At 38.6% G+C, this 24,418-nt stretch overlaps 2 protein-coding genes across 3 annotated transcripts; one reads left to right on the plus strand and one right to left on the minus strand.

Annotated features, from left to right (window-relative positions):
- Positions 1-13,203: 13,203 nt before the first annotated feature.
- Positions 13,204-14,998, plus strand: LOC107365427 (sodium-dependent glucose transporter 1A). The gene is made up of 4 exons (XM_015932916.3): positions 13,204-13,538; positions 13,639-13,797; positions 13,860-14,342; positions 14,423-14,998. The coding sequence occupies exons 1-4, from the start codon at positions 13,331-13,333 to the stop codon at positions 14,968-14,970; spliced, it is 1,398 nt and encodes a 465-aa protein (XP_015788402.2). The 5' UTR covers positions 13,204-13,330; the 3' UTR covers positions 14,971-14,998.
- Positions 14,999-15,334: 336 nt separating this feature from the next.
- On the minus strand, positions 15,335-20,727 carry LOC107365604 (putative phosphorylase b kinase regulatory subunit alpha). 2 transcript variants are annotated; one of them, XM_015933136.3, is made up of 11 exons: positions 20,469-20,727; positions 19,489-20,327; positions 19,143-19,425; positions 18,835-19,079; positions 18,177-18,321; positions 17,969-18,041; positions 17,613-17,884; positions 16,686-17,537; positions 16,393-16,598; positions 16,064-16,321; positions 15,335-15,994 (listed from the first exon to the last, which is right to left on the minus strand). In XM_015933136.3, the coding sequence occupies exons 1-11, from the start codon at positions 20,668-20,670 to the stop codon at positions 15,785-15,787; spliced, it is 3,585 nt and encodes a 1,194-aa protein (XP_015788622.1). In that variant the 5' UTR covers positions 20,671-20,727; the 3' UTR covers positions 15,335-15,784. The 2 variants fall into 2 exon arrangements, with proteins under 2 accessions (XP_015788622.1, XP_015788623.1); XM_015933137.3 differs by lacking the exon at positions 18,177-18,321 and adding an exon at positions 18,556-18,700.
- Between the last annotated feature and the right edge of the window lie 3,691 nt (positions 20,728-24,418).

Below are 24,418 nucleotides of genomic sequence, written 5' to 3' on the forward strand. Positions count from 1 at the left end.
TTAGGTGAGTTACTGGTTGATGTTGTTGTTGTTGTTTTTGTTGGTCCTGATGATGAATCTGAAGCTGATGCTGCTGATGCTGCTGCTGCTGAACTTGAAGCTGCTGATGATGATCCTGAATCAGTATTTGATGCTGGTGCAGGTGTAGATGATGAGTCTGAAGCTGCTGCTGCTGCTGCTGAACTTGATGCTGCTGATCCTGAAGCTGATGATCCTGATGAACCTGAACCAGATGATCCTGAACCTGATGAACCAGATCCTTGTCCTGATCCTGAGCCAGATGATCCTGAACCTGAAGCTGCTCCTGATGAAGCTGCTGCTGATGATCCTGAACCTGATCCTGATGATGCTGAGTTAGGTGAGTTACTGGTTGATGTTGTTGTTGTTGTTTTTGTTGGTCCTGATGATGAATCTGAAGCTGATGCTGCTGATGCTGCTGCTGCTGAACTTGAAGCTGCTGATGATGATCCTGAATCAGTATTTGATGCTGGTGCAGGTGCAGATGATGAGTCTGAAGCTGCTGCTGCTGCTGCTGAACTTGATGCTGCTGATCCTGAAGCTGATGATCCTGATGAACCTGAACCAGATGATCCTGAACCTGATGAACCAGATCCTTGTCCTGATCCTGAGCCAGATGATCCTGAACCTGAAGCTGCTCCTGATGAAGCTGCTGCTGATGATCCTGAACCTGATCCTGATGATGCTGAGTTAGGTGAGTTACTGGTTGATGTTGTTGTTGTTGTTTTTGTTGGTCCTGATGATGAATCTGAAGCTGATGCTGCTGATGCTGCTGCTGCTGAACTTGAAGCTGCTGATGATGATCCTGAATCAGTATTTGATGCTGGTGCAGGTGCAGATGATGAGTCTGAAGCTGCTGCTGCTGCTGCTGAACTTGATGCTGCTGATCCTGAAGCTGATGATCCTGATGAACCTGAACCAGATGATCCTGAACCTGATGAACCAGATCCTTGTCCTGATCCTGAGCCAGATGATCCTGAACCTGAAGCTGCTCCTGATGAAGCTGCTGCTGATGATCCTGAACCTGATCCTGATGATGCTGAGTTAGGTGAGTTACTGGTTGATGTTGTTGTTGTTGTTTTTGTTGGTCCTGATGATGAATCTGAAGCTGATGCTGCTGATGCTGCTGCTGCTGAACTTGAAGCTGCTGATGATGATCCTGAATCAGTATTTGATGCTGGTGCAGGTGTAGATGATGAGTCTGAAGCTGCTGCTGCTGCTGCTGAACTTGATGCTGCTGATCCTGAAGCTGATGATCCTGATGAACCTGAACCAGATGATCCTGAACCTGATGAACCAGATCCTTGTCCTGATCCTGAGCCAGATGATCCTGAACCTGAAGCTGCTCCTGATGAAGCTGCTGCTGATGATCCTGAACCTGATCCTGATGATGCTGAGTTAGGTGAGTTACTGGTTGATGTTGTTGTTGTTGTTTTTGTTGGTCCTGATGATGAATCTGAAGCTGATGCTGCTGATGCTGCTGCTGCTGAACTTGAAGCTGCTGATGATGATCCTGAATCAGTATTTGATGCTGGTGCAGGTGCAGATGATGAGTCTGAAGCTGCTGCTGCTGCTGCTGAACTTGATGCTGCTGATCCTGAAGCTGATGATCCTGATGAACCTGAACCAGATGATCCTGAACCTGATGAACCAGATCCTTGTCCTGATCCTGAGCCAGATGATCCTGAACCTGAAGCTGCTCCTGATGAAGCTGCTGCTGATGATCCTGAACCTGATCCTGATGATGCTGAGTTAGGTGAGTTACTGGTTGATGTTGTTGTTGTTGTTTTTGTTGGTCCTGATGATGAATCTGAAGCTGATGCTGCTGATGCTGCTGCTGCTGAACTTGAAGCTGCTGATGATGATCCTGAATCAGTATTTGATGCTGGTGCAGGTGCAGATGATGAGTCTGAAGCTGCTGCTGCTGCTGCTGAACTTGATGCTGCTGATCCTGAAGCTGATGATCCTGATGAACCTGAACCTGATGAACCAGATCCTTGTCCTGATCCTGAGCCAGATGATCCTGAACCTGAAGCTGCTCCTGATGAAGCTGCTGCTGATGATCCTGAACCTGATCCTGATGATGCTGAGTTAGGTGAGTTACTGGTTGATGTTGTTGTTGTTGTTTTTGTTGGTCCTGATGATGAATCTGAAGCTGATGCTGCTGATGCTGCTGCTGCTGAACTTGAAGCTGCTGATGATGATCCTGAATCAGTATTTGATGCTGGTGCAGGTGCAGATGATGAGTCTGAAGCTGCTGCTGCTGCTGCTGAACTTGATGCTGCTGATCCTGAAGCTGATGATCCTGATGAACCTGAACCAGATGATCCTGAACCTGATGAACCAGATCCTTGTCCTGATCCTGAGCCAGATGATCCTGAACCTGAAGCTGCTCCTGATGAAGCTGCTGCTGATGATCCTGAACCTGATCCTGATGATGCTGAGTTAGGTGAGTTACTGGTTGATGTTGTTGTTGTTGTTTTTGTTGGTCCTGATGATGAATCTGAAGCTGATGCTGCTGATGCTGCTGCTGCTGAACTTGAAGCTGCTGATGATGATCCTGAATCAGTATTTGATGCTGGTGCAGGTGTAGATGATGAGTCTGAAGCTGCTGCTGCTGCTGCTGAACTTGATGCTGCTGATCCTGAAGCTGATGATCCTGATGAACCTGAACCAGATGATCCTGAACCTGATGAACCAGATCCTTGTCCTGATCCTGAGCCAGATGATCCTGAACCTGAAGCTGCTCCTGATGAAGCTGCTGCTGATGATCCTGAACCTGATCCTGATGATGCTGAGTTAGGTGAGTTACTGGTTGATGTTGTTGTTGTTGTTTTTGTTGGTCCTGATGATGAATCTGAAGCTGATGCTGCTGATGCTGCTGCTGCTGAACTTGAAGCTGCTGATGATGATCCTGAATCAGTATTTGATGCTGGTGCAGGTGCAGATGATGAGTCTGAAGCTGCTGCTGCTGCTGCTGAACTTGATGCTGCTGATCCTGAAGCTGATGATCCTGATGAACCTGAACCAGATGATCCTGAACCTGATGAACCAGATCCTTGTCCTGATCCTGAGCCAGATGATCCTGAACCTGAAGCTGCTCCTGATGAAGCTGCTGCTGATGATCCTGAACCTGATCCTGATGATGCTGAGTTAGGTGAGTTACTGGTTGATGTTGTTGTTGTTGTTTTTGTTGGTCCTGATGATGAATCTGAAGCTGATGCTGCTGATGCTGCTGCTGCTGAACTTGAAGCTGCTGATGATGATCCTGAATCAGTATTTGATGCTGGTGCAGGTGCAGATGATGAGTCTGAAGCTGCTGCTGCTGCTGCTGAACTTGATGCTGCTGATCCTGAAGCTGATGATCCTGATGAACCTGAACCAGATGATCCTGAACCTGATGAACCAGATCCTTGTCCTGATCCTGAGCCAGATGATCCTGAACCTGAAGCTGCTCCTGATGAAGCTGCTGCTGATGATCCTGAACCTGATCCTGATGATGCTGAGTTAGGTGAGTTACTGGTTGATGTTGTTGTTGTTGTTTTTGTTGGTCCTGATGATGAATCTGAAGCTGATGCTGCTGATGCTGCTGCTGCTGAACTTGAAGCTGCTGATGATGATCCTGAATCAGTATTTGATGCTGGTGCAGGTGCAGATGATGAGTCTGAAGCTGCTGCTGCTGCTGCTGAACTTGATGCTGCTGATCCTGAAGCTGATGATCCTGATGAACCTGAACCAGATGATCCTGAACCTGATGAACCAGATCCTTGTCCTGATCCTGAGCCAGATGATCCTGAACCTGAAGCTGCTCCTGATGAAGCTGCTGCTGATGATCCTGAACCTGATCCTGATGATGCTGAGTTAGGTGAGTTACTGGTTGATGTTGTTGTTGTTGTTTTTGTTGGTCCTGATGATGAATCTGAAGCTGATGCTGCTGATGCTGCTGCTGCTGAACTTGAAGCTGCTGATGATGATCCTGAATCAGTATTTGATGCTGGTGCAGGTGCAGATGATGAGTCTGAAGCTGCTGCTGCTGCTGCTGAACTTGATGCTGCTGATCCTGAAGCTGATGATCCTGATGAACCTGAACCAGATGATCCTGAACCTGATGAACCAGATCCTTGTCCTGATCCTGAGCCAGATGATCCTGAACCTGAAGCTGCTCCTGATGAAGCTGCTGCTGATGATCCTGAACCTGATCCTGATGATGCTGAGTTAGGTGAGTTACTGGTTGATGTTGTTGTTGTTGTTTTTGTTGGTCCTGATGATGAATCTGAAGCTGATGCTGCTGATGCTGCTGCTGCTGAACTTGAAGCTGCTGATGATGATCCTGAATCAGTATTTGATGCTGGTGCAGGTGCAGATGATGAGTCTGAAGCTGCTGCTGCTGCTGCTGAACTTGATGCTGCTGATCCTGAAGCTGATGATCCTGATGAACCTGAACCAGATGATCCTGAACCTGATGAACCAGATCCTTGTCCTGATCCTGAGCCAGATGATCCTGAACCTGAAGCTGCTCCTGATGAAGCTGCTGCTGATGATCCTGAACCTGATCCTGATGATGCTGAGTTAGGTGAGTTACTGGTTGATGTTGTTGTTGTTGTTTTTGTTGGTCCTGATGATGAATCTGAAGCTGATGCTGCTGATGCTGCTGCTGCTGAACTTGAAGCTGCTGATGATGATCCTGAATCAGTATTTGATGCTGGTGCAGGTGTAGATGATGAGTCTGAAGCTGCTGCTGCTGCTGCTGAACTTGATGCTGCTGATCCTGAAGCTGATGATCCTGATGAACCTGAACCAGATGATCCTGAACCTGATGAACCAGATCCTTGTCCTGATCCTGAGCCAGATGATCCTGAACCTGAAGCTGCTCCTGATGAAGCTGCTGCTGATGATCCTGAACCTGATCCTGATGATGCTGAGTTAGGTGAGTTACTGGTTGATGTTGTTGTTGTTGTTTTTGTTGGTCCTGATGATGAATCTGAAGCTGATGCTGCTGATGCTGCTGCTGCTGAACTTGAAGCTGCTGATGATGATCCTGAATCAGTATTTGATGCTGGTGCAGGTGCAGATGATGAGTCTGAAGCTGCTGCTGCTGCTGCTGAACTTGATGCTGCTGATCCTGAAGCTGATGATCCTGATGAACCTGAACCAGATGATCCTGAACCTGATGAACCAGATCCTTGTCCTGATCCTGAGCCAGATGATCCTGAACCTGAAGCTGCTCCTGATGAAGCTGCTGCTGATGATCCTGAACCTGATCCTGATGATGCTGAGTTAGGTGAGTTACTGGTTGATGTTGTTGTTGTTGTTTTTGTTGGTCCTGATGATGAATCTGAAGCTGATGCTGCTGATGCTGCTGCTGCTGAACTTGAAGCTGCTGATGATGATCCTGAATCAGTATTTGATGCTGGTGCAGGTGCAGATGATGAGTCTGAAGCTGCTGCTGCTGCTGCTGAACTTGATGCTGCTGATCCTGAAGCTGATGATCCTGATGAACCTGAACCAGATGATCCTGAACCTGATGAACCAGATCCTTGTCCTGATCCTGAGCCAGATGATCCTGAACCTGAAGCTGCTCCTGATGAAGCTGCTGCTGATGATCCTGAACCTGATCCTGATGATGCTGAGTTAGGTGAGTTACTGGTTGATGTTGTTGTTGTTGTTTTTGTTGGTCCTGATGATGAATCTGAAGCTGATGCTGCTGATGCTGCTGCTGCTGAACTTGAAGCTGCTGATGATGATCCTGAATCAGTATTTGATGCTGGTGCAGGTGCAGATGATGAGTCTGAAGCTGCTGCTGCTGCTGCTGAACTTGATGCTGCTGATCCTGAAGCTGATGATCCTGATGAACCTGAACCAGATGATCCTGAACCTGATGAACCAGATCCTTGTCCTGATCCTGAGCCAGATGATCCTGAACCTGAAGCTGCTCCTGATGAAGCTGCTGCTGATGATCCTGAACCTGATCCTGATGATGCTGAGTTAGGTGAGTTACTGGTTGATGTTGTTGTTGTTGTTTTTGTTGGTCCTGATGATGAATCTGAAGCTGATGCTGCTGATGCTGCTGCTGCTGAACTTGAAGCTGCTGATGATGATCCTGAATCAGTATTTGATGCTGGTGCAGGTGCAGATGATGAGTCTGAAGCTGCTGCTGCTGCTGCTGAACTTGATGCTGCTGATCCTGAAGCTGATGATCCTGATGAACCTGAACCAGATGATCCTGAACCTGATGAACCAGATCCTTGTCCTGATCCTGAGCCAGATGATCCTGAACCTGAAGCTGCTCCTGATGAAGCTGCTGCTGATGATCCTGAACCTGATCCTGATGATGCTGAGTTAGGTGAGTTACTGGTTGATGTTGTTGTTGTTGTTTTTGTTGGTCCTGATGATGAATCTGAAGCTGATGCTGCTGATGCTGCTGCTGCTGAACTTGAAGCTGCTGATGATGATCCTGAATCAGTATTTGATGCTGGTGCAGGTGCAGATGATGAGTCTGAAGCTGCTGCTGCTGCTGCTGAACTTGATGCTGCTGATCCTGAAGCTGATGATCCTGATGAACCTGAACCAGATGATCCTGAACCTGATGAACCAGATCCTTGTCCTGATCCTGAGCCAGATGATCCTGAACCTGAAGCTGCTCCTGATGAAGCTGCTGCTGATGATCCTGAACCTGATCCTGATGATGCTGAGTTAGGTGAGTTACTGGTTGATGTTGTTGTTGTTGTTTTTGTTGGTCCTGATGATGAATCTGAAGCTGATGCTGCTGATGCTGCTGCTGCTGAACTTGAAGCTGCTGATGATGATCCTGAATCAGTATTTGATGCTGGTGCAGGTGCAGATGATGAGTCTGAAGCTGCTGCTGCTGCTGCTGAACTTGATGCTGCTGATCCTGAAGCTGATGATCCTGATGAACCTGAACCAGATGATCCTGAACCTGATGAACCAGATCCTTGTCCTGATCCTGAGCCAGATGATCCTGAACCTGAAGCTGCTCCTGATGAAGCTGCTGCTGATGATCCTGAACCTGATCCTGATGATGCTGAGTTAGGTGAGTTACTGGTTGATGTTGTTGTTGTTGTTTTTGTTGGTCCTGATGATGAATCTGAAGCTGATGCTGCTGATGCTGCTGCTGCTGAACTTGAAGCTGCTGATGATGATCCTGAATCAGTATTTGATGCTGGTGCAGGTGCAGATGATGAGTCTGAAGCTGCTGCTGCTGCTGCTGAACTTGATGCTGCTGATCCTGAAGCTGATGATCCTGATGAACCTGAACCAGATGATCCTGAACCTGATGAACCAGATCCTTGTCCTGATCCTGAGCCAGATGATCCTGAACCTGAAGCTGCTCCTGATGAAGCTGCTGCTGATGATCCTGAACCTGATCCTGATGATGCTGAGTTAGGTGAGTTACTGGTTGATGTTGTTGTTGTTGTTTTTGTTGGTCCTGATGATGAATCTGAAGCTGATGCTGCTGATGCTGCTGCTGCTGAACTTGAAGCTGCTGATGATGATCCTGAATCAGTATTTGATGCTGGTGCAGGTGCAGATGATGAGTCTGAAGCTGCTGCTGCTGCTGCTGAACTTGATGCTGCTGATCCTGAAGCTGATGATCCTGATGAACCTGAACCAGATGATCCTGAACCTGATGAACCAGATCCTTGTCCTGATCCTGAGCCAGATGATCCTGAACCTGAAGCTGCTCCTGATGAAGCTGCTGCTGATGATCCTGAACCTGATCCTGATGATGCTGAGTTAGGTGAGTTACTGGTTGATGTTGTTGTTGTTGTTTTTGTTGGTCCTGATGATGAATCTGAAGCTGATGCTGCTGATGCTGCTGCTGCTGAACTTGAAGCTGCTGATGATGATCCTGAATCAGTATTTGATGCTGGTGCAGGTGCAGATGATGAGTCTGAAGCTGCTGCTGCTGCTGCTGAACTTGATGCTGCTGATCCTGAAGCTGATGATCCTGATGAACCTGAACCAGATGATCCTGAACCTGATGAACCAGATCCTTGTCCTGATCCTGAGCCAGATGATCCTGAACCTGAAGCTGCTCCTGATGAAGCTGCTGCTGATGATCCTGAACCTGATCCTGATGATGCTGAGTTAGGTGAGTTACTGGTTGATGTTGTTGTTGTTGTTTTTGTTGGTCCTGATGATGAATCTGAAGCTGATGCTGCTGATGCTGCTGCTGCTGAACTTGAAGCTGCTGATGATGATCCTGAATCAGTATTTGATGCTGGTGCAGGTGCAGATGATGAGTCTGAAGCTGCTGCTGCTGCTGCTGAACTTGATGCTGCTGATCCTGAAGCTGATGATCCTGATGAACCTGAACCAGATGATCCTGAACCTGATGAACCAGATCCTTGTCCTGATCCTGAGCCAGATGATCCTGAACCTGAAGCTGCTCCTGATGAAGCTGCTGCTGATGATCCTGAACCTGATCCTGATGATGCTGAGTTAGGTGAGTTACTGGTTGATGTTGTTGTTGTTGTTTTTGTTGGTCCTGATGATGAATCTGAAGCTGATGCTGCTGATGCTGCTGCTGCTGAACTTGAAGCTGCTGATGATGATCCTGAATCAGTATTTGATGCTGGTGCAGGTGCAGATGATGAGTCTGAAGCTGCTGCTGCTGCTGCTGAACTTGATGCTGCTGATCCTGAAGCTGATGATCCTGATGAACCTGAACCAGATGATCCTGAACCTGATGAACCAGATCCTTGTCCTGATCCTGAGCCAGATGATCCTGAACCTGAAGCTGCTCCTGATGAAGCTGCTGCTGATGATCCTGAACCTGATCCTGATGATGCTGAGTTAGGTGAGTTACTGGTTGATGTTGTTGTTGTTGTTTTTGTTGGTCCTGATGATGAATCTGAAGCTGATGCTGCTGATGCTGCTGCTGCTGAACTTGAAGCTGCTGATGATGATCCTGAATCAGTATTTGATGCTGGTGCAGGTGCAGATGATGAGTCTGAAGCTGCTGCTGCTGCTGCTGAACTTGATGCTGCTGATCCTGAAGCTGATGATCCTGATGAACCTGAACCAGATGATCCTGAACCTGATGAACCAGATCCTTGTCCTGATCCTGAGCCAGATGATCCTGAACCTGAAGCTGCTCCTGATGAAGCTGCTGCTGATGATCCTGAACCTGATCCTGATGATGCTGAGTTAGGTGAGTTACTGGTTGATGTTGTTGTTGTTGTTTTTGTTGGTCCTGATGATGAATCTGAAGCTGATGCTGCTGATGCTGCTGCTGCTGAACTTGAAGCTGCTGATGATGATCCTGAATCAGTATTTGATGCTGGTGCAGGTGCAGATGATGAGTCTGAAGCTGCTGCTGCTGCTGCTGAACTTGATGCTGCTGATCCTGAAGCTGATGATCCTGATGAACCTGAACCAGATGATCCTGAACCTGATGAACCAGATCCTTGTCCTGATCCTGAGCCAGATGATCCTGAACCTGAAGCTGCTCCTGATGAGTTAGGTGATTTTCCATGCGAATTAGATCCACTGGTTGTTGGTTTTTGGCTTTTCATTGACTCTGAAGCTGTTGTGGCTGCTCCTGTTGATTGGGAGGCTGAGTTAGTTTTTTTGTGACTACCAAAAAGGTCCATTGGCATGCTCATAGCGATGTTCATAGGATTCCATCTGGATAGGCTGTTTGCGTCAACAACGTTAAACGCTGTTATTGCTACGAGGCACAAAGTTAATAATCTTATATTCATGTTGTTTTCTTGTTGATACTTTTTCAACTGATATCTTTTGTGTTTTGCTGAGGCTTTTTATACTATTTAGTTGATGCTTATTTTATTTGTTTTTTTCATCTGTGCAAAATTTTCCAGTGTTTGTGTCAAACAATTGACTCAATTATTTACTCAGATTTAATTTCCTCTGTATTGAATTGTAAACGTGTATGAATTTATTTTCGATATTGTTTATCAGACTAAATAGTGTTGAATTTTTCAAGGATTTTACAACTATACAGCTAGTTAATAGGATTCAAATTTGAGGAACTGTCTGCTTTGTTTACTGAGCAGAAATTAACATAGTTTGTGAGCAAGACAAAAGTCAGTAAAAAATACTTTGATAAACACTTATTTTACCTGTTTGTTTCTGTATCTATTATTATAATGTGGCCATCACACGCTTTGATCCACGAGTTCCTGTTTTCTAGTATCATTTTTGTGACTGTGTTTGAGCAATTTATATTTTTTAAATTAAAATTGAAAACTTTTTAATCGAGATATTTTAAAAATAGTCCAGTCTTAATGCTTTGAGACTAGCATAAAAATGCAGACTGTTCAAACATACCCAATCGAAGCAAAAGGTTTAATTTGAAACGGATGATGCATTTATATGAATAACGTATTGTTAATCAAAGATTTCTATTAATCACAAGCTACAGGAGCAAAATTTTGGTTGTGTTAACACCTACACAAATACGAACCTTAACAATGTATACGTTCAAAATTATTGGTAGCTTTGCAAAGATCAGTGTAAATTACCATATCTATTACACGTATTCACAAGTATTCAAATTCATTATCATTAACTCTGTATTTTATTATCATAGCCTTGAAATCGGAAAACGCAGACTTTCCAACAAGAATTGTCAACAATGTAAATTATGTAATCACTATGCTAAGCTTTAAAGGGGCAATAGCACATTTATTTGAAAATGGTCAGTTTTCCGTCCTGATGGATCAAAATAAATCACTTCATGGAAATCAGAATTGAATTTTACATCTAAAATCTATCTAGAAAGTTCTTTCATCTTGCATAATTGTGCCATTTTTCCATGCATTTCTACCGTTTTTCAATGATATCTCGAAAATGAAACATAATTTCGAAAAACAGATTCGATGAATGAATTCAGTATAAAATTGTGTATCATGTGTGTTCATAACAAAAAATTCCTTTCTAGGCAGCTTTGGCCTTCCTCACTTTTCTCAATTTTATTCTAATCTGTTTTTGTTTCTATATTTTTCAGGGTTTTGTATGGTAATCGATTAAATAATTTACCTAGAAACGTATTGTATGGATTATCATCTCTTCAGCTTCTTCTGCTTAATGACAACAATATCTCATGCATACGTAAAGACCTTTTCTCAGGACTTCATAACCTCAATTTGCTTTCCCTTTATGACAATAAGATGCAATCTCTTGCCAATGGTACCTTTGATTATTTTAAAACATCGTGACACTTCACTTGGGAGGCAACCCTTTTGTTTGTGGCGGCAATCTCAAATGGCTTTCAAATTATTTACAAAAAAATCCAATTGAAACGTCTGATGCTAGATGTTCTGAACGCAAAAGGTTGTCGCGTAAACGAATCATGTCACTAGATCCAGTTAAATTCAAGTGCCAATGGTTGACTATGAAAAGACAAGTTGATTTGATCAAATCAACTTTTCATGCAAACACTAAGCAAAAACAGTTAAAATCATCGATTTGTTTCAATTCAGTTTCATTTACCTTGCTAACATCATCAACTAGATCCAGCATCCAGCAACTAGATTGTCCATTAGATTATTGTGTTGGTTTCTCTCCATCGTCGTTACATTGATCATTAAATCTAGGATACTTCTTCTCATCATTATCATAAATTTTGATGTACAATTGTTTTTTCACCTCCATTCAACTTCTCAATCTTACTCTTCCCCTTTCTTCACTCATTTAGTATCGAAAAAAATTGAAGATTCAAGGACATGTAAGAAATTATAATCGAAAAGCTTGTGAAACTAACGAATTTTTGGATAAAAAATTGAAAAAACTTATTTGTTTAAACATTTATTTCATCGTCACTTTTCTTAGCTAAAAAGGCAAATCAATAAAGAAAATTTATTTTCTTGTTTTTAGAAAATGCAATGTTTATACAAAAACGTTGAATGTGTCAACACATCATATAATCACCATGAAGGGTGAAAAAAGGTGCTCTTAAATGGTACGCATATAGGGAATGATGGCAGTTATGATGAGTTCTTACCTTATCAAAAAGAGCGAGATCCTAATATTCCGACAATCGAGGAATCAATTAAGAAAATAATTGATCTATCTCAAAGTGCATAAAAAGAACCGATTTTTTCGTAATTAAAATGATTTTGTTGAACATTGCAATAAAATAATGAAGTATTTATCTAAAAGAAAATAGGAATTCAAAATTTGATGAAGAAGATTTCTTAGGTACCTTTCATGACACTATTCAAGGCGCCCAACAATATGTTCTAGGTCTGATGTGTAGGATAAATAAGGGCCTTGAACATTCATTCACATGAAAAAATATTAAAAGTTCAATAGCGCAAAAGGCCATTGTCGAATAATTCCCTAGAAGATTCAAATTTTGATCCAAGAGGAATACACTACTCAACATAAGCTTTCGATTGATATGCGGTTCATTTCATTCTGAATCTTACGCCGATTTGACAATTGTCCTTTACACTGTTGTGTATTTATGTCTATTTTTGGATAAATTGTGTACTTTAGTAACAACCGTTTTAGTGAAAAATTGTCTTTGAAAGAATTTTAAACAGGCTTATTGGAATACTATTTTCGCTAAAATGTCTTTCGCTCAAGTGACCTGGCCCCCTTTTAACAGCTAACTTGGAATCCAGTTTACAATGCAATGCTGGTGGTTAATACAATAAAGATTATCACCTGCTTGCATCCAAATTTAAAACGCAAGACTAATCAAAAATAACGCTATCTGCCGCATTGAAGATGCCACACATGATAATATTTATTGTATTAACCACAAAATAAATTCCATCGTAAATCTAATTAATAAGCACTTAATTGTTGTAAAGCCAAATTGCAATACCGGATAACATTTCAATGATCACATAAAGATTCAAACAATTATGGTTTACTGATAATGGGAAGTGAAAAATCAGTTGATTGACTTGAAATCGAATGTTTATTTGTTTTAACCAAAGGTCTTTAAGGTACAATTGATTAAAAATAGGGAAAATCGTTGAATCTTTTTTCTTTATATTCTTGTCTGTATTGCATTGATAATTGTCTGATAAGATAAGCTTGATATAATTTTATAATAGTTAGAACTATGATATTTTGATTGCGTCTTTTGGCTTTTTAAAATGTATTTGTATCATAGCATAATTATAATATACATGTATATACTCATGAAAACAAGCTTCATTAATTTCAGTTTCTCAAGTTTCAGCCAAGTTAATCTGTTGAAAAGAGTAATATCTCCGCTTATATGGTTAAGTAATTTGATAATTGGAGATTTATCTTGGTGAGTTGATGAGATTTCAGTAGCCAGATCAAATTGTCGATCACAAGTTGAAAGATGAGCTTGTTTGAATATTTACGAGTTAATAAGTACAAGATATTCAAAACTATCTTAACTTATCTTACGTTCGCTGGTCTTGGTGGTGTTAATACTTTGATTGGAAGTTCACTACTCGATATTCAAATTTATGTTCAGAGATCATTTGAAGCCACATCCCGACTGATTCAGACTCGTTCAGTAGGTTATGTTGTTGGAGCCACACTTGGTAAGATATTTCAAAATTAGATTGAATGTAAAATTATTTTTTGTTTCTTTCGTGATTATTGGCACAATAATTAAAAAAAACTGTTCTTTCTTTTCAACAGCTGGTTTTTTTGAAAAATACTTTGATGACTCTTTGGTACTTTCGGCATCCAACCTCGTCGCAGGAGTTTTCCTTGCTCTGGCTCCATGGTTCCGATCTTTGGAAACTGTTTTGGTTTTCATCTTTATTGCTGGCTTTGCTCTCGGAGTTTTTGACATATGTAAATATTTCTGAATCAACATTGTGATATTTCAACTTCCCTCATCTTTTTATCATTTATAGACTGTAATGTGATTATACTCCGAATCTGGGGTAAAAATGGAGTCAACTGGTTACAAGTGTTGCACATGTTTTATGGAGTTGGTGCTTTAATTGTACCAATCATCACTCGACCTTTCCTACTTCCCAGTACCGAATCGGATGGCTTAAATACTGACAACGGTGTTACAACCACTATGCCAGCAACAATCGACCTGACGAATGGAACAGCCATCATCAGTGAAATCAATACAACCACTACAATTACTTATACACCAGACGATGTAAAAGTTCAATATGCCTTCATGATTGTTGGAATGGTTCTTGTTGTTGTAGCAGTTCCCTACTTTTTTTGCTACCTCTATGATAGAAAACAAAAATTCAAAGTTGAAGAAACTGGAGGAGAGAACTCGCGATTTGTCCAAACAAGTAGGCTTAAAAAGGTTCTAGCAGTTATTATCACAGCTGCCTTAGCAAATTTTGCCTTTGGGACTGAAGCAGTCGTTGGTAAGTCTTTAAACTTCATCATTTAAAACATAAAACAAGTTAGCAGTTGAAGTCAATGGTTGACCATTTCATTTCTTTAGGTAACTTGAGTACGTCTTTTGCTGTTAAAGCTGATGTACATATGGATAAACAAAATGCTGTTCTTGTGGCAACCGTATTTTGGACAATGTTTTCATTTTATAGATGCATTTTTATCCCGTTAACTCTGGTTATAAAAGAGAGTAAACTTTTTTATATGAATCTGCTAATCATTGTGGCAGGTGTGGTCACTCTAGTTCCTTATGCCGCATCGAAAGAGCTTTTTACGTGGATTAGCTTCACTTTACTGGGAATAGGTTATTCACCAGTATTTTCAATTTCATATGGATCACTAGGACATTATTTTCCTGTTACAAATGCAATGACTTCGTTTATTTTTGTCAGCGGAGTAATTGGTGAAACAATTCACACAACAGTTTTGTCAAAAGTTATTGAAACCAATCCAGTAGTATTTACTTATTATCTCGGAGGCATGGGAATTATTTATGTCATGCTGAGCTTCTTGTTACCATTATATTGTCGAAAGGTTTTCAAAGGCTCGAAGAAAAAAAATGCTGTTAATGCATCTAACGAAATTCGTAAATACTGATTATTAAAGTTTATTATAAATTTTAAAATATATTAATGAGATTCATATAAATTCTGGTCTATTGTAAAGGTTGGTTATTTGGTAACTATTTCAGTTGGTTTTTGCTCATTTGGTGGTCAAGACTTTCTTTTTGTTTCTTATTTTAAACTAAACTAGTTGTTTTGAATTTCGAGAGTAGACCTGATGCAGTGTTCCTCGAAATTTGAATACACATTTAATTCATTTTCATTTTATAAATTCATAAGTATTTTATTATTGTTGGTTTTTACTTCAAATTGTGTCGTGGTTCAGTAATAATTAGTTGCAATTTAAAAGCCTAATATTTTTCGTGAAACTCTCAGATGGAAATGGCAAAAATGACAAAGAAATTACAATTTCATGTTTTATTAATCCAATAGCAAGATCATTTAATTTGGATAAAATAATTGATTTTGATAAATCATTCAAATTCGAAGTTCATTTTTCTTCAATAAGATATTTGAAGTTTTGAAACGAAAACAAAGAAACTTCATTTAAAATTTACAATTCGCATTAAACTGATTAACCTTTTCTTTTCCAACTTCTTTCGATGATCTTTACAATATTCATACTCAAATAAATGGGTTTAAATTTACTAAACAATAATATAATTCAGATCCGTGATTTACAAGTAAAAGGAAACTTGATGTGTTGATAATAGACGAATATTTTAAGACTAATGATGAATTTCGGCAAGATTGCAAATAAAGAATGGTGATTTTAAACAAAATAAATGAAATGCTTAGGAACCAAAGAGTTGAATTTGAACAAAAAGATTGTCAAAGTGATGTACAATTTAACTTAGAGTACAATCGATTTCCTGGTTTGGCAGACAATCCAATAAACAAGAAACAGCTCGCACAAGGTAAGTCATTGTACCATAACATCCACTGGGTGCAGAATCGTAAAAATGTTGACAAATATTTGCAGTCGTTGAACAATTAACTAATTTTGGTGAATCTGGAAGAAGGGCACAACAAAGAGTGGCATCACCATTTTGTTTTCTCTGTTGAAAGGAAGGAAAGAAACAATTATTAAATTTTTCGATAAAAAATAAAGATTTAATAATTCTAACCTGGTCATCTAAGAATAGTTGATGAGCTTGATGGACAATATCTTGAACTTTGATAAAGCCACCTAAATATCCAACAGCATTCAATTCAACCAGTAAGGTGAGTATCATTAATGCTTCTACCATGAGTTGTCTATATTCTGGTACAGGGATGCTGTTGAGAACTTCCTCGACATTCAGTGCAAATTTCAATTCTCCTGGAGTCATTTCACGAGTCAATTTCTGTAGAAGAACTTTATCTTGTATAACAATTCCTTCACACTATAAATAAAGAAAAATAAATAAACATTGAAATTGATGAGATTATTAAAAGCAATCAATAGTCAAATTACCTTCTCAAGAAGTGACCAAACATTTGGATAAAAGCCTTTAGGAACTCTGTTCAAGGCTCCATCCAATCTTCGTCTTCTTAGCCATTGACCTTGTCGTTCTGATTCGGTAAATTCATCTGTGATGCTAGGTTCTTTACCGATAAAATTGTCTAAATTACTTTTACGACTGAATTTGTCATTCGCAATGGATACATGACCACTCCTTGCTATAAATCAAAATGAAAACAAAAAGTTGGATTAGTATAAGATTTAAAAAAAATTAAGAAGCTTAATTAGGTAATTAGGAAACAAACCTCCTTTGACTGAAAATTCCTTCCCACTGAGAATATGGTGCAACAACATTTTCATCTCGTAGGGACTTAAATTAAGTAAATGATCCGATGCTTCTTCACCGCTACATTTTAGAGCTCTTCCAAGCTCAGAGGCACTAACTTGGATTATTAAACCAACTCGAAGTCGCAACATTTCACAGAAAAGTTGTGGCTCCGTTCTTATATACATTGCTAAATAAACAAGAAGTTCTTGAGATAACATGGCAGTACTTTGATCACCCCCATGAGCAGCATTAATCATTTCACGTATTTCTTTAGAAGGAAGAGGTCGAGTTATTGTTATCTCATGATTCGGTGGCATTCCAATGGTAACTTGTTTCTGACGAACCAATAAATCAGCAACAGCCTTGGCCAAATCTTCAACTCGTTTACCTAATATACCTGCAATATGTCGCACTAAAGCCCATTTCTTTTCTTGGCACGCTTTTTCATAAAGCTCTTTCAACAATTCTTTTACTGAGACAACATTAGGATGATTTCCAAGCTTTGTATCCCAATTTAAACCTTTATTGTAAGCTAAATAATGAAGAATGTCTCCCTGTTCTTCAAGTGATTCTGTTTCCTTGAAGAAATTAATCAAATCTTCTCCACTGGTATTTAATTCGGTCATAGCTTTGATTCTAGATTCATTACCAGGAACATAAGCCCAATTACTTATAGTTTCGTCTTCAATCTCAGGTACACCCGGAGAAACAGGCGAAGATTTTTCCTCACTATTGTCACGACTAGGTGTTGTTGACACCAAAGGAGATTTATCTACTTCGTCAGTAGCAGGATGTTTACCATCATACTCAGCTCGAAGAAGCGTCAATTCTGAAATAATGTAATTGCAATTTTAGATGTTTAGATATTTCATTTAACAAACATTACAGATAAATCAAAAATTACCTGGATCATATTGATCAACTATAATTGATCGGGTTCGCTTGATGATACCAGCAATTCCAGATTTTCTAGATCGGAAAACACTTTGTTTACGTTTCATTGACGATTTAAGGTTGTGAGGTGTTTTCAAAAATGGTTTACGAAGCTCCTTCTCCAAATATTCTTTGACACTCGAACTTAAATTATCTGGATCTCCTTCTTCTGTATTACCCAGAAAACTGAGACTTGTTATGCATGAAGTGCTTAGAAATTCATCTAATCTCCCAAATACAACCCTAGAAATTGAGGAACGCCAAAGTAAAATTAAATAACAGAAATATTTTAGATATTAAAATAAAAATATGAATGAAGTTACCAACCTTGTGCCATTGATATATCCACTTTTGAGTTTTTTAATCGTTGACAATACTGAAGGAGGGATTCGTCCATTTTCTAAGTATCAAGTAAAAAAAAGGATTAAATTGCTGAACAAATAATGAAATTGACATAACATTGATCAAGAAATTGAAAGAATATAAAAAAAACGCTTAGTGAAAAAACAACAAAAAATAAAAGACATGCATGTACCTAGAATTGATCGGTGAAGCACAACAGAGACAGTAGGTCTACCAGGCATTCGCCAATTTCTTCGCAGAAAATGTAAGCCCGATCTAAGAATTGAGGAGCTCAATTCAGTGTCATTGACAAGGTATGAATCGTCTCGATCAAGTTGCTAATCATGCAAAAATTAAAATGTGCAAAAATAATAAAAATTAAATTAAAGGGTATCGAAATTAATCGAAAAAAATGATTGAGATGAATAAAATAAAACGAAATAATTGTTTTTAGTCCGTGCATTGGGAAAATAACATGCAATAATGTGCAGTATGGGATGGTGCAATCGTGCTGAGGGTTCGATAAAAATTCAATGGGAAACTTATAGATTGCATGTTTGATTGAACAGTACCTAAAACTTTAGATTTCAGACTGATGACGATAACAGGCCTTCCCAACATTTTCCAATTTGATTTCAAGAATGCTATTTCATTTTTGAAAATGTCCAACAGTAAGTTGATATCTGAAGCGATATAATAACGTTGCTCATCTACAAACTGCCAATTACACACGGAAGTAAAATTATATGTATTCAAATTTTTATGAAATATTTCCTTTTTTTCAATGGAATTTCCATTGATAACAAAGAGCTTTGAATATCATGTTAAATTGTAACTGATTTTAATCTTACCTGAGGTATGAAAGCAAAAATCCTGTCATGAAGACTATACAGTTTACTCGTACTCAAAATCCCGACATCTCGAGATTGGCGACCTGAGAGTTTGAGTTTTTTGTTGCGTCCAAGGTAAGCATAGAGATGACTGAGAACACGAGCGGGTTGAACTTCAATAGGGGAAGCTTCAGAAACAGTTTGGATATTAATGTCATGGTGAGAGAGCTTTTCTTTCATCACGGCATCTTCAGCAAGAATAACAACTAATAATGGAAAATTGAAAAGATTAAAACAAAATCAAACACAATACTGATATTGAAATTTACCCTGCACAACAACATCAGGTTTCTTGTCAGCTCCGAGACGGCGATTAAGAGGATCCATTTCTCCTGGGGCGATGAAACCTTCTTGAAGTAGGCGACCTAAAATGTACAGCGATTGAGCCCACATGAAAGGACACTGTCCAATTGGTACCCTATCTTGACTTTTGGGAGTTTTGTATTCCGCGTCAACCAGATGAGCAGGTACAGTGTACATTTCTGGAACCAATTTTAGTCCATCATCAGTTTTGACTAGAACTTTGTCTAAAGCATCCGAGAATTCTAAGCTCTGTAAAGAAGAATAAAAAAGGAATTATTACCATGATCGAATAGTTAACTAATTAATACTTACCATTTCTCTATCACCCCTGAAACAAGCATCTAGTATTAAGTAGCAGAAAAATAATGGCCATTCACATTCAATATGCTCAAAAACTTTAAGCTCACATGGTTCGTAATATAATCTAGAAGGGTCTTCTTTCGCTGTTTTATAACCATCACGAAGAAACCTTTTACAACCATATCGTCCTCTAAGTTTTTCAAGTATCACATTGCGAGTAAGCTTTATAAGGTCGGGGTCTTCTATTGCAAAAGCGGGAAAACCGATAATAGAGAGAAGAGCAGCATCGACTTCTTTTGAATTTGATTCTCGAGGTAACATCGATTGAAGAACTGCTTGACATTTTTGTGCCTCATCTGCTAAAACATGAATAACAGAGGAAGGACCTCCTCGACCACCAAATAGATCCAATTCATTCATAGCTTCCAAAGCTGCTTTAGCCATCCCGATAGAGCTAGCATTAAGTTCTGGAAGACCGTGATTTGTCTTATCACCTCTTTCCCAGCTACCATAGTCTGGAATACAGTACGCTGATTCAATATAAAAAACTAAGTTTTGAACAAAAGCGACTTCATCCAGATTAAATACGATTTGTAATCCTGATGCAGTCATTTGAGCTAAGAGTAAAAGATAAAGTGAAGTAGCATCGATCTGAAGATGGCCCCATTCGGTATCTCCAACAACAGTCAACATATTCGAAGAGGAATATTTAGCATGGAGGGCATCAAGTGGTGATTGAGTCTCTTTGAATTTTTCGACCTTCTCCTTTTGTCTTACCATAGCCATCAAAAGACCTCTCATCATTTTTACGCAGCTCTGTTCCAATTCATATGTTTTGGCTCGATCCTCATCTTGAAAGATGCAAAAAAAAGCAGCGACAACAGAATAAGCAATTAAAATATCATATTTATAAACAACACGCCATAATGAAACTTCTAGATAAATCCTGGCACAGAATGATTTCTCATGACAAAAATTATTAAAGCACTTACCCAGATCAGTATTTTTCTTGTAAGCCATACTGAGAGCCCAGACAGCAAGGATAGAGTAGAGGTTATCTCGAACCCAGGCATGATCTGATTCATTAGTTGTAGGTAGAAGACCAGTAACAGGATTTTGACGGTCCAATATTGTTCTAAACACTATTCTCTGGTAATAATCAAGTCTGACACCGCTATTACTTCGACTTCTCATGATTAAAAACCATTGAATTGAGCACCAAGGAAAAGTGTAGCTTGAACTGCAAAATAAAAACAAACCTATCGTAACAAGGCTGCCCTCCAGTGGCAAAGTCAAATATGAATTAATCTTTCTCTTGCAACAATCTTTTTATTCAATTTTTGTACAACTTATTATTTTTAATTTAATAATTTATTAAAATTGAAATACTCTGAGAACCCAGTTTAATCACCAATTAGTTTTAATTGTGTGTTTTTCAATAAAATAAATAAAATACCAAGAATTGTGTGCTTTGTATCGCTCAATGTTAGTTGTTTATCAAAACAGAATAGACTGAAAAAGTTTTTGGTCATAAACTAATGACTGGAAATTAATCAATAAAAAATTAGAAATAATCATCCAAAATTTAGATCAATTTAAAATTAAAATACTTAACTCTATTTGATACTAGTCTGACTTGAACCAAAAGTAGATCTTGAATTTTTAAATTGCAATTTTAAGGACAAAATTAGTAAATTATTTCTTGCAAATTTAAGCTCAATTAGTTTGTAGTGACATAAAAACTATGACCATTAGAATATTTTTCTCAATACATAAACAGCTCTCTTGATATCGGTCATTGACCTAAAAAGTTTGAGCCTCGATATTTCGAAAACGGCATTAGTTACAATCACTATTCTTCGACCAAATATTAGATTTTATCATGTGCTATAATATGAGATGAATGAATAACCATAAAATTACAACTAATTCATTCAATAATGATTTGTGTTTGAGTACCCATTTAACTTTATAAACCAAGTCTCAAATCTGGTAACGTAAGTGCACCAATGGCAAGACTTATTTGTAGAATCTTGAGTGGTTATTTTATTGCAATATATTATAGCCCAAGATAAAATCTAATATTTGGTCAAAGAATAGTGATTGTAACTAATGCCATTCTCGAAATATCGAGGCTCAAACTTTTTAGGTCAATGGCCGATATCAAGAGAACTGTTTATGTATTGAGAAGAATATTCAATCCATGATTTGAGTAAACAATTTTTATGCACAAAAAATGAGTTTCAGATCTCTAACTATTGTGGTCACAGAAATCGGTCCGTTTGATTAAAAATGGAACTTATGGGTTTTACAGAAAATGAAAAACTTTTTTTCTCAAAGTAAGTTCATTTTCTGATTAAACATCACAAATTACATTAGTGGAAATGAGTTTCATAAAAAAATCTGGTCAGACAACGCTACAAAGTACGATCGAAGTTTCAACTTTGACCTCGATTTTCGTGAAAACTATCGATCTTAGAAACTTTTTGTCAGCACTAATGGACATAGTTTTTGTGTCCTTGAAAACTGACAGAGTATAAATTGAAAGAAACTGATTTTTACCCGTTTTGGGCCACTTTGTTCACAAGGTTGATGCAAAAAGCTTGCAATTGTGTGAAATGTGTCTTTTTAGCAACAAATGTGTTGATTTATGATTGAGTTTATTGTTTTATAATGAAAAATGAATAATTTTACACAATATTTTGGGTCAATGAGGTTTCTTTTTAATGCATCGTTGCATTTTCTGGTTGGGCATCAAAATTCAAATCATTTTGATGCAAAAAATCTGGCCAGACAACTGTACAAAAGGCGATCGAAGATTCAACTTTGCACTCTATTTCCTCGAAAACTATCGATCATTGAAATATTCAAATCGCAGAAATAAATTCAGTTTTAATTTCCCTACAAACTAACAGAATTTAAATTTGCAGAAAATCAATTTTTACCCGTTTTTGCCCATTTTGTGCACAAGTTTGATGCATAAATGTTACAAATGTGTTTATTGTGCCTTTTAGTAACAACCAGAAAAACTTTGCATCTCTGTATGGTTTCATCCAATGGGCAATATCTCTAGACTTGCGTCTACATTGCACATTCAACTTAAACTTGATGTGAGTCTATAGTCTGCTTAATAAGGATATTCAAACACGGAGTCAGTAAATCCCGTGCTGCTCAATTTTCATAAAACATGTTTTTCCCCCGATTCTTACTCTATTATAATATTATAATATTAGCTGCCAAGCTATGTATGATGTCAAGGGATGAAAGCCAAAAAGTAGACACTTATTAGTAATAAGTTGATGGTAACAAATCACTTATAAGACTTAGGATTTATACTGACAAGGCTTAACTATCAAGATCAAAGTAAATATTGCTGGTAAAGTTTACTTTTCATAATCATTTCCCATATTCATCATGTTTGTTCATTTAGTTTCAATTGTTTGCTTTGTTAACCAACCATTACGGGAGAAAGCATAATCAGATCCTGATGTACTGGCAATCAAAGGTCTTGTTGTCATACTCATTGTTGGTGTTCCCGGAGTTGTCGTAGTTGTAGTGGTTGTGGTTGTCTTGTTTTAGGGTCATCTAAAGATATACTTGGATTGGGTGAGTTACCTATTGAACATCAGATTGAAAGACAAATTACAACCTTTTTCTTACATCAACCCAACAATAAACTTACCACAAATGTAGCTTGTTGGACAACAAGCACTTGTATATCGAGGTATACAGCCAAGGATAGCAAGGTGACAACGAGGACGGATACACATCTTTTTACCTCTTATACAGTAACAATATTCACAGTACGAAGAGGACATGACAGCCGATCCTTCAGCATCCAATCTAATTTCTTTATTACAACGCTGTGTCAGATGTTGATCTGTTATGCGATTCTTGGTATTGATGATAACGTAAGACAGTATTAGAAACGCCAACTTTCCTAATGTTAGTCTCTCAATGGGACCAAAATTGGAACTCTTAGCGTTGGCCATCATTAAAAAAACTTAATTGTCCTAAAATATTGTTTAAAATCATTCATTTTTCAATCAAAAACAATTTCTCAATCATAAATCAATGCATTTGTTGCTGAAAAGACACAATAAACACATTTGTAACATTTATGCATCAAACTTGTGAACATAATGGGCATAAACGGGTAAAAATTGATTTCTTGCAAATTATAACTCTGTCAATATGTAGGGGCATAAACACTGTGTCCGTAGTTGCTAATGAAAAATTTCTACAATCACCCGTTCACGAGATAATTGAGGTCAAAGTTGAGATTTCGATCGCATTTCGTACAGATGTCTGACAAGATTTTTTCATGAAACTGGTTTCCCTTGATGTAATTTTTGATGCTTGATTAGAAAATGAACTTATTTTGAGAAATTAAGTTTTATATTTTCTGTAAAACTCATAAGTTCGATGTTTAATCAAACCAACCTATTTCTGTGATCAAAAGACGTATAGATCTGAAATTTATTTTTTGTGCATAAAAATTGTTTGCAAAAATCATAGATTCGTTATTTTTTCAAATTTATCAATCGTTCTCTTGATATTGGCCATTAACCTAAAAAGTTCGAACCTTGATATTTCGAGAACGGCATTTCCTATCATCATCATTCTTTGGTCAAACATTAGATGTTAATATGTACTATAAAAGGCTGAAAAATAAATTATTCAAGATTCTACGTAAAAATGTATAGCATTGGTGTACTCACGTTACCAGATTCTAAACTTGGCTTATAAAGCAAAATAGGTACTCAAACCCAAATCATTATTAAAGGAATTGGCTCAGCTTTTATTGGCATTTAATCATATCATATTGTAGCCCATAATAAAATCTGACATTTGATAAGAGATTGGCGATTGTATGTGATTTCGTTCTCGGAATATCGAGGCTCAAACTTTTTAGACCAATGGCCGATATCAAGAGAACTAT

The sequence above is a fragment of the Tetranychus urticae genome, chromosome 1 (genome assembly GCF_039701765.1).
Source record: "Tetranychus urticae isolate SD_2017Ah chromosome 1, NJAU_TeUrti_SD_1.0, whole genome shotgun sequence".
Taxonomy (NCBI): domain Eukaryota; kingdom Metazoa; phylum Arthropoda; class Arachnida; order Trombidiformes; family Tetranychidae; genus Tetranychus; species Tetranychus urticae.

Excerpts from the sequence above, each read along its gene's own strand:
- LOC107365427 (XM_015932916.3), top strand. The coding sequence starts at position 13,331 with ATGAGCTTGTTTGAATATTTACGAGTTAATAAGTACAAGATATTCAAA. Across the intron at positions 13,539-13,638 it reads TGTTGTTGGAGCCACACTTG|CTGGTTTTTTTGAAAAATAC; the intron begins GTAAGATATTTC and ends TCTTTTCAACAG. Across the intron at positions 14,343-14,422 it reads TGGGACTGAAGCAGTCGTTG|GTAACTTGAGTACGTCTTTT; the intron begins GTAAGTCTTTAA and ends TCATTTCTTTAG.
- LOC107365604 (XM_015933136.3), bottom strand. The coding sequence starts at position 20,670 with ATGAGAAGTCGAAGTAATAGCGGTGTCAGACTTGATTATTACCAGAGA. Across the intron at positions 19,426-19,488 it reads TCAGGGGTGATAGAGAAATG|AGCTTAGAATTCTCGGATGC; the intron begins GTAAGTATTAAT and ends TCTTCTTTACAG. Across the intron at positions 19,080-19,142 it reads ACCTGATGTTGTTGTGCAGG|TTGTTATTCTTGCTGAAGAT; the intron begins GTAAATTTCAAT and ends TTCCATTATTAG.